At 42.9% G+C, this 13,972-nt stretch overlaps 1 protein-coding gene across 1 annotated transcript; it reads left to right on the top strand.

Moving 5' to 3' along the window:
- Nucleotides 1-4,028: 4,028 nt before the first annotated feature.
- On the top strand, nucleotides 4,029-13,222 carry LOC121008515 (proteinase-activated receptor 3-like). The gene is made up of 2 exons (XM_040441125.1): nucleotides 4,029-4,209; nucleotides 10,310-13,222. Exons 1-2 carry the CDS (start codon nucleotides 4,134-4,136, stop codon nucleotides 11,338-11,340), a joined length of 1,107 nt encoding a protein of 368 aa, XP_040297059.1. The 5' UTR covers nucleotides 4,029-4,133; the 3' UTR covers nucleotides 11,341-13,222.
- The last annotated feature ends 750 nt before the right edge of the window (nucleotides 13,223-13,972 follow it).

Genomic DNA, 13,972 nt, shown 5'->3' with positions numbered 1-13,972 from the left:
ATGACCTATCCTTTAAACATATTTTTAAATAATTTTGGTGATGTAATTTTTCATTTCCCATGTCAATATCTACATTTAACCCTTTCGCTACCAGCGCCGTACATGTAAAGCGCTGATGGAATGTGTAAACATGACGCCCGCTCGCTTGCTCGTGTAGCGGGCGTCATGGCTGGCAGATCTCTGCTGTTTCATACAGCAGAGACCTGTGGCTAATTACTGTGACCGGCAATAATGCCGATCGCGGTAATTAAATGCTTTAGATGCCGTGATCAAGTGAGATCATGGCACCTAAATGCACAAAAACCCGGAAGCTCACGCTTCCTAACGATGCCCTGTGTGTCCAATCTGGGCACAGGTAGTTGCGCTGAATACTGTAAGCTTTACCGATGAGGCTAACAGTATTTGAGCTGTCATTTTTATTTTGCCCACCAGATGGCAGGCCAGGATAAGAAATGAGCAAAAGTAAGCAAAATAAGCTAATAAAAAATTTCTGAAGGCACATAATGATCACAAAAAATAAAAAAATGTTAAAAAATATATAAAAAAATATATAAAAGTTTAAATCACCCCCCTTTCCGTATAATTAAAAAATAAATACCTAAATAACAATAAATATAAACATTATGGGTATCACCGCAACCAAAAATGCCCATACTAGTAAAATAGAAATAAAAAAATTCCAATAAGGCGAATGGCGTAATGGAAAAAAGGGTCAAAATGGGCGATTTGCCATTTTTTCATTGCTTCTCTTTCTTAAAAAAATGTATTAAAATGTGATTAAAAAGTCATGCACACTCCAAAATGGTAACAATTAAAAGTGCAGATTTCTCAGCAAAAAATGAGCCCCTAAAAAGCTCAGTAGACATGAGTATAAAAAAGAAAATAATAATTCTCAAAGTTTTAATTTATTTTTACACTATTTAGACAAAAAGAACATATACATATGGGGTATTGTTGTAATCGTACTGACTCAGAGAATGAAGGGCATAGGTCAGTTTTGCCGTAAACGAAACACTGTGGGAACAAAACCCGTAAAACGGTGGAGGGAATGTTTTTTCTCCTGCTTCCCACTACATTTTATGCTATAATTAATGGTGGCATTAGAAAGTACAACTTGTCCCGCAAAAAATAAGCCCTCATACAGCTAAGTGACCAGAAATATAAATAAGTTTATCTTTCATGGAGAATTAGGAAGAAAAATGAAAAGCAAAAACGAAAAAACCTCCGGTAGCCAAAGGGTTAAACAAAACACATAAAATCCTGCAGTTTTCACACTGGCCACTAAGCCTCCTAATAGGAGCCACTTCTTGGTCTGTACAGATCACTTTACCGCAGTTACCTCCTTAGGGTACTTTCACGCTAGCATTTTTCTTTTCCGGCATAGAGTTCCGTCCTAGGGGCTCTATACCGGAAAAGAACTGATCAGTTTTATCCTAATGAATTCTGAATGGAAAGTGTGGCGAAAATAACCTCGCCACTGGGTTTTGGAGGGGCCTGTTTGCCAGCCTCTTGCCTCAGGATTATGGCCCATATACTAACTTTGAAGGAGAAGGTAGACCGGTCGCACAACCTAAATCTGTCGAACTGTTTTGGGCAGGAAAGCCATGCTTGCGGTCGGCCAAATGGGACTTCCATGGAATTCGGGAACCCCTGCTCCGATCTGGGTGATTTTTGGATATGTTGTTCACCCAGATCAGAGCTATCCATGGATGTATAAATTATGGGGATATGTGGGTTTTTGAGGTGTTTTCTGTGTTTTGGGGAAAAATGTGTGTTTTCTGCCTGTGAGTGATTAAGTTAGCCCATTATGTTTGGTAATTGTATCACAGGCAGATCCCATTGTGTTTTGGTAATTGTATTTTGTTGATTGCGTCAAAGAAAATGCCTATTCTGTTATTGAGTGCGTCACAGGCAATGCCATTGTGTTTGTTAATTGCGTCACAGACAATGCTATTGTGTTTGTTGAATGTATAGTTTTTGTGTTTAAACTGTAAGGATTGGCTGCTATGTTATGTCCTCAGTTCCCAACCAGGTCCACAGGGGTGGTACCCTTGTTGGAAAATGTGTATATAAGTCAATGCTTGTGTGTTCAATAAAGAGTTCCTGCTTTACCCCTTCATGAAGTTTTGACTCCCCACAGGCTAACCCAGCGGAAGAGTTGGCATCTGGTCAGAGTGCAGTTGGCCTCTGCCCTCCCCTATCCCCTTCTCCAGAGGCTGACTCCCCACAGGCTACCCTAGCGGAAGAGCTGGCATCTGGTCAGAGTGCAGTTGGCCTCTGCCCTCCCCTATCCTCTTGTCCAAAGGCTGACTCCCCACAGGCTACCCCAGCGGAAGAGCTGGCATCTTGGCAGAGCGCAGTTGGCCTCTGCCCTCCCCTATCCTCTTGTCCAGAGGCTGACTCCCCACAGACTACCCCAGCGGAAGAGCTGTCATCTGGGCAGAGCACAGTTGGCCTCTGCCCTCCCCTATCCTCTTGTCCAGAGGCTGACTCCCCACAGACTAGCCTAGCTGATGTGCTGGCACCAGGGCAGAGTACCGCTGATCCCTGCCCACAAAGCAACCTCCACTCCAAGGCAGGGAGCAACACAGAGACCGGGAGTACCAGTTACCAACACAACCTTGGTGGACTCACTGGACAGAGACAGTCTACCAAATTCAACAGGTCCAGTATTTGGTTGTGGGTGGGCTTCCAGACTAACTCAGGTACCGACTGGCGTGAGGTCAAGTATCTGGTTAGTCTTCTCTGGGAGGGGGAGATGTGTGGCAAAAATAACCTCGCCACTGGGTTTTGGAGGGGCCTGTTTGCCAGCCTCTCGCCTCAGGATTATGGCCCATATACTAACTTTGAAGGAAAAGGTAGACCGGCCGCACAGCCTAAATCTGTGGAACTGTTTTGGGCAGGAAAGCCATGCTTGCGGTCGGCCAAATGTTACTTTCATGGAATTCAGGAACCCCTGCTCGGATCTGGGTGATTTTTGGATATGTTGTTCACCCAGATCAGAGCTATCCATGGATGTATAAATTATGGGGATATGTGGGTTTTTGTGGTGTTTTCTGTGTTTTGGGGAAAAATTTGTGTTTTCTGCCTGTGAGTGATTAAGTTAGCCCATTATGTTTGGTAATTGTATCACAGGCAGAGCCCATTGTGTTTTGGTAATTGTATTTTGTTGATTGCGTCAAAGACAATGCCTATTCTGTTATTGAGTGCGTCACAGGCAATGCCATTGTGTTTGTTAATTGCGTCACAGACAATGCCATTGTGTTTGTTGAATGTATAGTTTTTGTGTTTAAACTGTAAGGATTGGCTGCTATGTTATGTCCTCAGTTCCCAACCAGGGACTTATATACACATTTTACCGGTCTGCGCATGCGCAGACCGGTAAAAATGTGAAAAAAGATACAAGACGGAGACGTCTGTCCGCATGACAAGCGGAGAGATGGATCCGTTCTTGCAATGAATTTGTGAGACGGATCTGCATCCAGATGCGTCTTACAAATGCTTTTAGTGACATCCAGATCGGCGGATCCGGTGGGCAGTTACGACGACGGAACTGCCTGCCGGATCACACTGCCGCAAGTGTGAAAGTACCCTTATCATTACAGGCTGGTTTAGAATACCATATATCACCTCTATATATAGGTAACACATGATCCTCCATGATTGCCAAAGCTTATCTACTGCCTCCTGCCCTCTGCACAGGTCTTATATAAGTCAATGGCCTATATGGCTGCCGTAAAGCAATTTTCTTAATTTTCTTTCTAAATACTGTTAAGAACAGCTCAGGCAAAATGGTTGCCACTATTAACATGTTCAGAAACAGAATTAAAAAAATCTGTAATCAGAAAATAAAAAGAGATTAGAAAAAAAAGGATGAGATGATTTTAACTGGCCGAATAAAATCACTGACATTCCCTTCAACAACAGGAACAAGAAGAAAAACTACCCAAAAAGGCCCATGAAAACTAAACAACTCTACATGTCATCACAAAAATACTTTGCCAGAAAAGGATGTGAGGGGTGGCACTTACGTAGCCAGCAGATAAGTTCAGACGGTGGTTGATGTTCTGTGTACTGTTCACTGCAAGTCATCCAACAATTGTGAAAGCAGCTCCGGTGATCTTCTCTTCACAATGTCTCTGCGGGTTCTGTACACCATTGTGCTTCTTATTTCTCTTTTGGGCATTCTGAAGGCTTCCTGTCCAAGAGGTAAATGCACTATGTGCATGTGTGTGTCCGTGTATAGATATATGATAGATAGATAGATAGATAGATAGATGATAGATTACCAAATGCAATTTATTTGAAATCGCTTCCCACCAAACAATATATCAGTCTGCTGAGCTTCTCCTGCTCTAGACCATACTGTCCACAGATGTACAACGTGACAGGGCTATAACGAGAATCGTATAGAAAGTGTATGTATGAGCCATTAGACATTCGGACATGCTGCTCCCAGCTGTGTTTAGTAAGTACTTAGTCTGTGTATATTCGCTGGGGTTTGGATATTGTCGTAAGTATATGGAAATATTTAGAAGTACAATTCTAAACATATTCCAATAGTGCCAGGAAATAATAATAAAAGAGACAATACTTTAACCCCTTCACTACCGGGCCACTTTTCACCTTAAATCCCAGGCCGATTTTTGCAAATCTGACATGTGTCACTTTATGTGGTAATAACTTTGGAACGCTTTTACTTATCCAAGAAAAGTTTTGTTTCTTCCAATAAAGTGTTGCTTTAGCCCCAAATTTAGTCATTTTCACAAGGGGTAATGCAGCATCCCACATATGTGTGTAAATGGGACACTTTAAGCATCTGCCTATGTATTTGCATTGTATGGTATTTCCTATTATCTGGCTGGCAATGACATTGCACCCATTCGCCCCTAGGTGATGCTGGCACCACATGATATATCACCCCTAGGGTGTCCGGTCGTTGCATTAGAATTGGCGTCACATTCAAATCCTTTGTGCCTTATAGAACAGGATACAAATCCTTTGTGACTTATAGAACAGAATTCGTGCAATATAACTGTGTGCCATTCCCTTATGAGAATAAGCCCCACTTGCTTAATTGAAAGACTTTTGTTTGTTACACGATTTATTGGGCTACAGAACTGTTTCAATTGCTAAAAAATGCATGGACATATGATACAAGTCACTTGCTACAAAATCGCTGTGTTAAAAGTGGAAAAATCGCATGTTTCTGTGCTACTACCACTGTTTGCTGTCACTGAATGGACTTTTGCATTGAATCTAAAATGGCCGTCTTCTTGATTAATTAACTGCGCCATTACTTTATGCCCTGCTAGCGGCGGGAAAACTGAGTTACACCCCCTCAAGAACGGGAAAAGCTTTTGTGCCACCCCTTATGCAAAGTAACTCAAAATGTGCCTCCCACCTTTATTGTATTGTGTCAAAGATGCCGGCGCCTCCCCTGTGCAAAGCAAACCCAGGGGGAGGGTTGCTCACCAGAAGAGCGTGACGTGCATGCACACACTGGGCATGTCAAATGACACTGAGCCCACTAGGAGGAAAGACGTGCAAGACAGCATGGTGGAAAAGCACCCCGATGCAGCGCCGGAGTGAAGCGCAAATCTCACCCCCGAGGCAGCGCTCCGGAGAGCGCAAAGAGTACCTCTTTCTGCACCCCTTGTGGTCACCCAACTTACTTAGACTTCGGCCCACAATAAAAAAAGAGCTGCAGGCGTGTATCCAGGAGGTGCGGGAGCGCTACTGGACGGAGCGTGGTGTGGACCCATTGCCCAGACCGCCAACCGCTTCAGGTCAGAACACTTCCGAATAGCATGTTGTAATTAATCCAGCCGAAAGGTCCGGTCCGGACCAAGTTGCGCATGTTCTTATGTGGCCAGCTGCTTCCCATGCAGAGCTCTGGTCTAAACTCTCAGCTGAAATTAAAACGGCACAGCTATCCAGAACGCATAAATGCAAGCGATACAACAAGGATATCACTTGCAAATTGTTGGAGGAACCTGTAGTGCAAATTGTTGGAGGAACCTGTAGATAATTTCTCAGTCCTCGTGAGAGGGCTGGGCCGGGTTCTCTCATTCTGCAAAATCTGTGGCTTTGGTTTCCTACGGGATCTGGTATCTAATAGGGACTATTATGTGAATTGTCGCTCAGTAAAGCGCAAGGACCTACCCAGCCACCTCCACAGCGTCTATGTGGATGAAATCGTCGAGTTCACCCCAGCAGAGGGCACTCGTGGGCCCTACGCTACCTGTGTCACCAAGTTGGGAGCCCGTGGAGGACACTGAGTCTGAAGAAGACAAGGAGTCAGTACTCCCTACTGCCACAAAGCGTCCGGATGCAAAATATGTACCTCGCCTTCTACCCAGCCAAAACCAGTATGCCACTGGAGTCGCAGGAACTATTATTCTCTGGCAACCTGCCATAGCTACCAGTGATCCAGAAGTCCGCCCTAAGCCTTAACAGCAGCGACCTAAGGCTATGCCAGAAGCAATATCTATAAGGAACCCCATCTGGGAATGTGTACAGCTTCTACAGCAATTGACTGCACAGCAACGTCAGAAGACATGTGTTTCATTCGCCAATGGAAAGATCGAATGAGCCCATGCCTACAGGAGATACCCCAAATACAGACCCAAAACCGACAGTTGCAGTTCTACCAGCTCTTGTGGAGAGAGAACCAACTGATCTAAAGAAACCCGTTGGGCTGGAGCCCAGGATGCAAAAATTGGAAGAGAACTATTCCATCTTCAACGAGGTGAGAAAACATTTATACCTCCCCCTTGTATCCACCAAACGGATAACTGAAGGTGTTGGGGAAAGGTCATCCCCTGACTCTTGGGAATCTGGGAGCCCATTACCCACCGATGTACCCAGCTCTCCAGACCCCTATGATTAAGTAGGCCGGTTGGCCATTATTAAAAATGGAGCAAGAGACATTGTCAAAGGGACTCTAATGTTTGTTGTTGTGGTGGTAGTTTCTCCAAGCCACTGTGGAGCCCTTTGCCATTCTAAAGATTCTACCAAGGACTTTATTTTTGTGCCATTTTTATTCCCTTTTTACCCCCTTCTCAGGTTATCTGGGACTTTGAAAGACCCAGATAAGTAATCTGTACCCAGAAAGACCTTATCCTATGCAACGCACAGACTCTTAAATAAAAAATGTTCGCACTTTAATTCTTTAGATTAAAAATTATTTATACCTCAAATCAGGGATGGACTTTGTCTCAGGACTACGTCATGGACTGCATTTCCCCAAATGTGAGAGTAAAAGTAAAGAAGAAGAACAACGCCCATTATTCTTTTTTGCTATCTTGTGCAATAATATGCAAAACCTTAATGTGAAATATGCAAAATGTGTATGTGATAAATTGCCTAGAATGTGTTGTTGTACATAACTCTTTAGAGAAGGTTATCGAAGTGTCATGATAGTACATTGTAATGTTTGTATCCATATTCGTATTTTTGTGCGTGTACTTGGTGTATTTCAGGTGACGGCGTAGAGATCCACAGCTTCAATCACTGCAAACATCGAGGATGACTTATCTTTTAGCAGTGGTGTATGCAGCGTCCCACATATGTGTGTAAATGGAACACTTTAAACATCTGCCTATGTATTTGCATTGTATGATATTTCCTATTATCTGGCTGGCAATGTCATTGCACCTATTCGTTCCTAGGTGGTGATGGCACCACATGATATATATAGTGGGGTGTGTCTAGCTTAGAGCAGAATGTAGAGGGGCTTCAACTTTTGGGGGTCTGATCCCCTTTACAATGTATTACTTCTGTATTGTGATGCATTGGCTGTAAGTGTATTACACACTGTAATACACTTACAGCTTCCTGCCTGTGAGATCCAGGGGCCTGGATCTCACAGGCTCACACGGAAGGCAGCCACAATGCCTAAGGAAGGCATCGGGATGACTTCCCTTCCTTCAGGTCCCCCGTCACAGCAGCACGGGGACCCGATGGCAGCTCCCTCCCTTTACAGACATCGAGAGTGCCATGGTCAGCGCTGACTGCGACACATCAAGGGTTAATGTGTCCACATCAGTGTTTTAACCAATGCCGGCACATACAGCAGGGGTCCGGCTATCAGTGACTGCAGGACCCCTGCAGCTGTTCAGCTGGCATTTGTGACCCTGATACCTTCTAAGGCCACCAGGATATTGTCATGCATTAAACGAGGCATGGACTCGCGGGGCAGGGATGTAATACTACCACTTTACAAAGCATTGGTGCAGCCTCATCTGGAATACGCAGTCCAGTTCTGGGCATAGAAAGGATGTACTGCAGCTGGAAAAAGTACAGAGGAGAGCGGCTAAACTGATAAGGGGCATGCAGGGTCTTAGTTATGAAGAAATATTAAAATAATTAAATTTATTCAGTCTTGAGAAGAGACGTCTAAGGGGGGACATGATTAACCTATACAAGTATATAAATGGGCCATACAAAAAATACATTGAAAAGCTGTTCCATGTAAAATGCGCTCAAAAGACAAGGGGGCAATGCCTCCGATTGGAGAGGAAAAGGTTCAGTCTCCGGAAGCTTCAAAGCTTCTTTACTGCAAGAACTGTGAATCTGTGGAATAGACTTCCTAAGGATGTGGTCACAGCAGGAACAGTGGACAGTTTTAAAAAGGGTTTAGATGAATCCTTAAAAGTAAACAACATTAATGCTTATGAAAATGTGTAGAAATCTGAGTCTCACTTCCTTCTGGGATTGGCGTCCCCACCTATCCCTTGGTTGAACTTGATGGACTTATGTCTGTTTTTCAACCGTATTAACTATGTAACTAGTTGTCCTTGAAGGTCAGTATGATCATATGCTGTTGAATGGATAATAATTAATTTAATTGCACTAAAGAGAAGATGCTAGAGCCTACAGCATTATAAGCTGCTCGGACACAACACTCAACTGGTCGTACAAAGAAATTTACAGACAGGGGTTTTATTGTTTTTATTCATAAATTGCATCCCTCACCACAGTTGTGCCCTAAGTAGTGGCCTATCCTCCAACATCTTGTTACAGCTATGCATATAATGCCTGTTATCAAATTATATTGTTTATTTCAAAAAGGCTCTGACCAGGTAGATGAGGGCCTTGTTTGTTGAACCCCAAACTAAAGTGAATAACATGATTCCATTTACTTTTTACAGACTAATCACTCTTTACTTACTGTACATGGTATTGTCCTTTTCATCTTTTTTAGCTGTAGATCTGCCAATCCCCAAGCTTCTCTTCTGTCATCCAAGATGGCAGCAGCACTTCTCAGACTACCTGATACACACTGTGCAGTTGTTAGTCCAAGATACTTCCTATTTGTCCCGCTGTGCCCTCACATGAGCAGTGCTGGCCAATCTAAAGCACTCTTCACATGAGCGGTCCTGGTCAGTCTGAGAGCAGCAGGGAGTGTAGAGTAGGCATCAGGTAGTCTGAGAAGCGGTGCTGCTGTCTTGGATGGCAGAAGCTGAGCCCAGGAATTGTGAGATCTGTAGCTGAAAAGATGAAACGGAGGGCACCAGGTAAGAGTCCCGTTCTTTCTCCAGTTAATGTGACATTTTTTTCTTGGACCTGATGGTTACTTTAATGTGTTCTGTTTGGACAGTTTCTACCTAATAAAAGAGTTCCTTGACAACAAGCTGATCAAAAAGTGTCCCTTCACTGGGACCCCCAGTGATAAACTGTAATCTGTGGGGAAGCTCGGCAGTAAGTATTCCATACACATTAGTCTCTTGTTGGCCGATTCCACCAAGAACAGCAAGTTCAGCCAACACTCTAATGTGTGTGGTGAGCTCCCGACTCTCCCCATAAAGATGATGTGGGGAGGAGACAAGGATCGGGTAAAATTAATTGTTTTGCCCGATCCTTTTGTTCTGTCAGGATATAAGCTGCCACCAGAACTGTCTGGCAGAGGCTTTCTCTGCTCTCTCCCCATAGCATACACAGACACAAGCCAAGCCGAAGGTGTATGTGTCAGGAGAGATAGCTGTTAGCCAAACAATTGTTCTGCCAACGGCTATTGAACGTGTATGGGCCCCGTAAGTGTTCAGAACCCCTGCAGTGCCATCACAGGGGAAATTAAGCTTTGCATGGGTCCTGTTCCAATCAGTGGGTTATGTGTGTAATGCAGGACAGAATAGGTCCTCCACAATGAGAGACGATCTTCACAGCCACTCTCTACTATACAAAGGATCTCCATCTATTTACTTAGAATTCCCTAATAGGATATATGAAAATAGTCTATCTAAACCATACAGCCTCTTTAAGACAAATACAAATGTCAATGTAATCTCTTTTTTTCCCCCTATAGCTCCTACAAAGAAGGGCAGAGTGATCTTAAACAGTAATTGTACCACTTCCAAATTAGACATTGAAATTCTGAAGCATCTGGAGGATACCATCACTACGAGGGTTGTGCCTGCTGTCTTCACTGTGGTATTCTTCTTGGGTCTTCCAGCAAATGGTATTGCTTTATGGGTGCTCATTTTCAAAACTAAGAAGATGCCTTCTACTATGTTATTAATCAACCTGGCCACTGCAGACTTACTGTTCTTATTGGCTTTGCCCTTCAAGATAACTTACCATTTCATGGAAAACAACTGGATTTTCGGTGAAACTCTCTGTCGGATAGTCACTGCAGTGTTCTATGGAAATATGTATGGCTCAGTGTTATTCCTCATGGCCATCAGTATTGATCGCTACATTGGTCTAGTTCATCCATTTAGTGCAAAAGGTCTACGGGACTGGAAATACTGTACATATGCATCTATTGGACTCTGGCTTGTGGCTATAGCTGCTGTATCTGCATTTACTTTTGTACCACAGACAAAACATTTTAATTATCCAGACAGAACAACTTGCCATGACATCTGGGCAAACTGTACGGGCTATAACTGGTACACGCTGTATTTTCTTGGACTAGTGATTATAGGGTTTTTCATTCCATCGGTGGTCATTTTATTCTGCTATGTTCTGATTTTGGTGACGCTGGCAAAGAAAAAAGAATCTTACAGACGTGTTATAGGATTAATATCATTGGTGCTTATCATATTCATTGTGTGCTTTACGCCCAGTAACATTTTACTTGTGCTTCATTATTTGGAGACAGAGTGGGATTGCCATAATCAACTTTACTTCTGGTACGTGGTGGCCCTGTCTTTAACGTCACTGAACAGCTGTATTGACCCTTTCATCTATTGTTATGTTTCGAGTGATTTCTGGACTACGGTAAAGGATACGCTTTGTATTAGCAGGGAAGGAAATAGTGTGTCATCAGAAGGCACTAAGAGATCTAAGCTAACGTTGTCATCAGATAAAGAGATGTTAAGATCTGCTGCCTAGCTTAGTAATTTAAGGAACTGACGTTTGACTGTATCCTAAGGGTACAGCCACACGGCCAGGTTTCTGTATGCAGTTTTAGAAGCCAAAACCAGGAGTGAAGTAAAATATTTGTTCTTTATACTTTCCCTCCTTAACTCTTTTATGAACCATTCTTGATTTTGGCTTCCAAAACTGGGTGCAGAAACCTGACCATGGTGGCCATACCCTAATAGAACTTTGTAAATTGGTCATTTTGATTTTGCAAGTGGAGGAGACCATTCCCTGCACTGACTCAAGCTGCACATAAACTTTTCATACTAGCTCCTCCACCACATCTGATGATGCAGTTATTAAGCAAGCTCCTACTTCTTTTTACAAATGCCTTTACATATCTTAGTTTGGTTATACAGACAGGTACTGAGTGTACATGATTCCCTAACATGCCCAATTCTCCTGACATAAAGGCTGCGAGGAGTGTCTGGCAGCTCAGTATCCCCCTTTTTCTAGGGCAGTAGATATGCGGGAGTCAGTGGATGATAGCAACTATCTTTTGTGTATGGGGTACTTTAATTATACAGAGCATAATGTCCTTGATGTCCCCAGCCATCTTCATTTTTATATTGGTGGCACTGTAGAAGAGTAATATGGCTGTATCTCCACAAATGATTGTACTGCTATGTTACCTATGCTTGTCTTTGGCAATTGCTACATGACTAAAGCACCCCTCACAGTTAGACATCTAAGAATTGAACACAATAACAGGTTAGCTGTTTTGTAGAATAGTCCTGCTCTTTTACTATTAGTCATGGCTTTATTTTACTTGGGCATGACTCTAAACTGTTTGCAAATTATACCCTGACTAGAGGAACTAAAGTTGAAGGACTGCCCTTTACCAGGCAGACAGGTTAAATGATATCTTAGTTGTTGTCCTCAGGATAGGTTATCAATATCAGAGCGATAGGAGTCTGACACCTGGCACCTCCCCTATTTGTGGTTTCGGGTCACCGAGGTGCCAGAAACTATACATTGTACAGAACTGGAAGTAGACCGCTCCATACACTTTGTAGTAGCCATGCCAGGGTACTGCAACTAAGATCCCATTCAAGGGAGCTAAGCTGCAGTACAACGGCACAGGAAACTACACAGTGTACGTAGCCTTCTGCTACACTCCATTCACTGTATAGTTTCTGGCACAGTGGCTGCCTGAAACAACTGATTCACGGGGGTGCCAGGTGTCAAACCCCTATCGATCTGATACTGATGACCTATATTGAGAACAACTTTAATGTTGTGAAGGATCCACTCAAGGCTGGCTTTAGGTTGTTTGGTGTCTTGTAGAGTATCTTCTAGTGAAGCGCTCTCTGTTTACGTAGTGCTATATAGTGCCCAAATAATATTGCCATAAGGTGCCCAAGTAACGCTTCCCAATTAATAAATTAGAGTGTAGATAGATTTTAGATGGCTGGGATATCAGGAACAGTGTCACCCACTTTAATGGTAACAGGTGTTGCGCCCTGTGTGACAGCTGGCACTGGGTGCACTGTAAGAGTTGTGTATAGAAGGCATATTCGCTGCTCAGAAGAACTGAAGCAGAACATGAGGCCTACTCATAATTGTTGAGTACTCTTTAGTTGTAAACCTGTGTGATCTCCTTTTCATTCTGTGACCTTTCTATTGAGGAGTGTTGCATTACTAAACAGAAAAGTTAATCCGTAAAATAAGATTTTGCAAATGATGAGCACAAAAGTAAACTGAACTAATGAGGAAAGCTGTACTTAATAAAATTTGTACATGGTATAATAGATATATGTATGTATATAATGTATATATGATGTATATTACATAATCGACATGCACTTGTGTGTTGTGTACATATATGAACACTGATTACGTATAGCATTAAAACCACCAAGTGTGTAGATATTCCTTTTGCCATGAAGACAGCTCACCCATTGAGGCATGGACTCTGAAGATGTCCTATGGTATCTGACATCATGCATTGGGATTATTTTTCAAGCACGTTCCTTAATAATTTTTGAACAATATTTGCAGTGTGACAGAGCACATTATCCTGCCATTAGGCAATACCATATCCATGACGGTTTGTACTTGGTGTGCAACAACCAATGTTTAAGTAGATAGTACATGTCAAAATAACATCAACATGAATGCTAGGAGCCAAGGTTTCCCAGAACACTTCTATTGCTTCTTCTGAATTGCCTTCTTCCCATAGTGCATCCCGGGGTCATCTCTTCCCCAGGTAAGTGACACACACGCATCTGGCTGTCCACATGATGTAAAAGAAAATGTCATTAATCAAACAAGGGTACCTAATTCAGATAGATTTCAATGAATAGTTCAGTAGCTATAATACATTTCTAATTGTAGTACATTCAATTACAAAAGTATTCAGAGCCAGAGGGTGGTTGGAAAAATGTAGAATATTTTTTGTGGGACAACCCTTTTACGAACTGTCTGTTCACTTGCTTCCTTAGATATCCCTTAGCTCTCTGCAATGGCAATGCCCCCATTGCTCCTAAAGGCTAATTTGCATATATTAAAACATCATTTTTCTCAGCGACGCAGGTACATTTGAACGGGACCAACACAGATGCCTTCTGCTGCCAAGAGCACATACCACAGGTCAGCCAGT

This window comes from Bufo bufo, chromosome 1 (genome assembly GCF_905171765.1).
Source record: "Bufo bufo chromosome 1, aBufBuf1.1, whole genome shotgun sequence".
NCBI classification, from domain to species: Eukaryota; Metazoa; Chordata; class Amphibia; order Anura; family Bufonidae; genus Bufo; species Bufo bufo.
The sequence above is the reverse complement of the archived record's forward strand: the minus strand, read 5'-3'. Positions and strand labels throughout refer to the sequence as shown.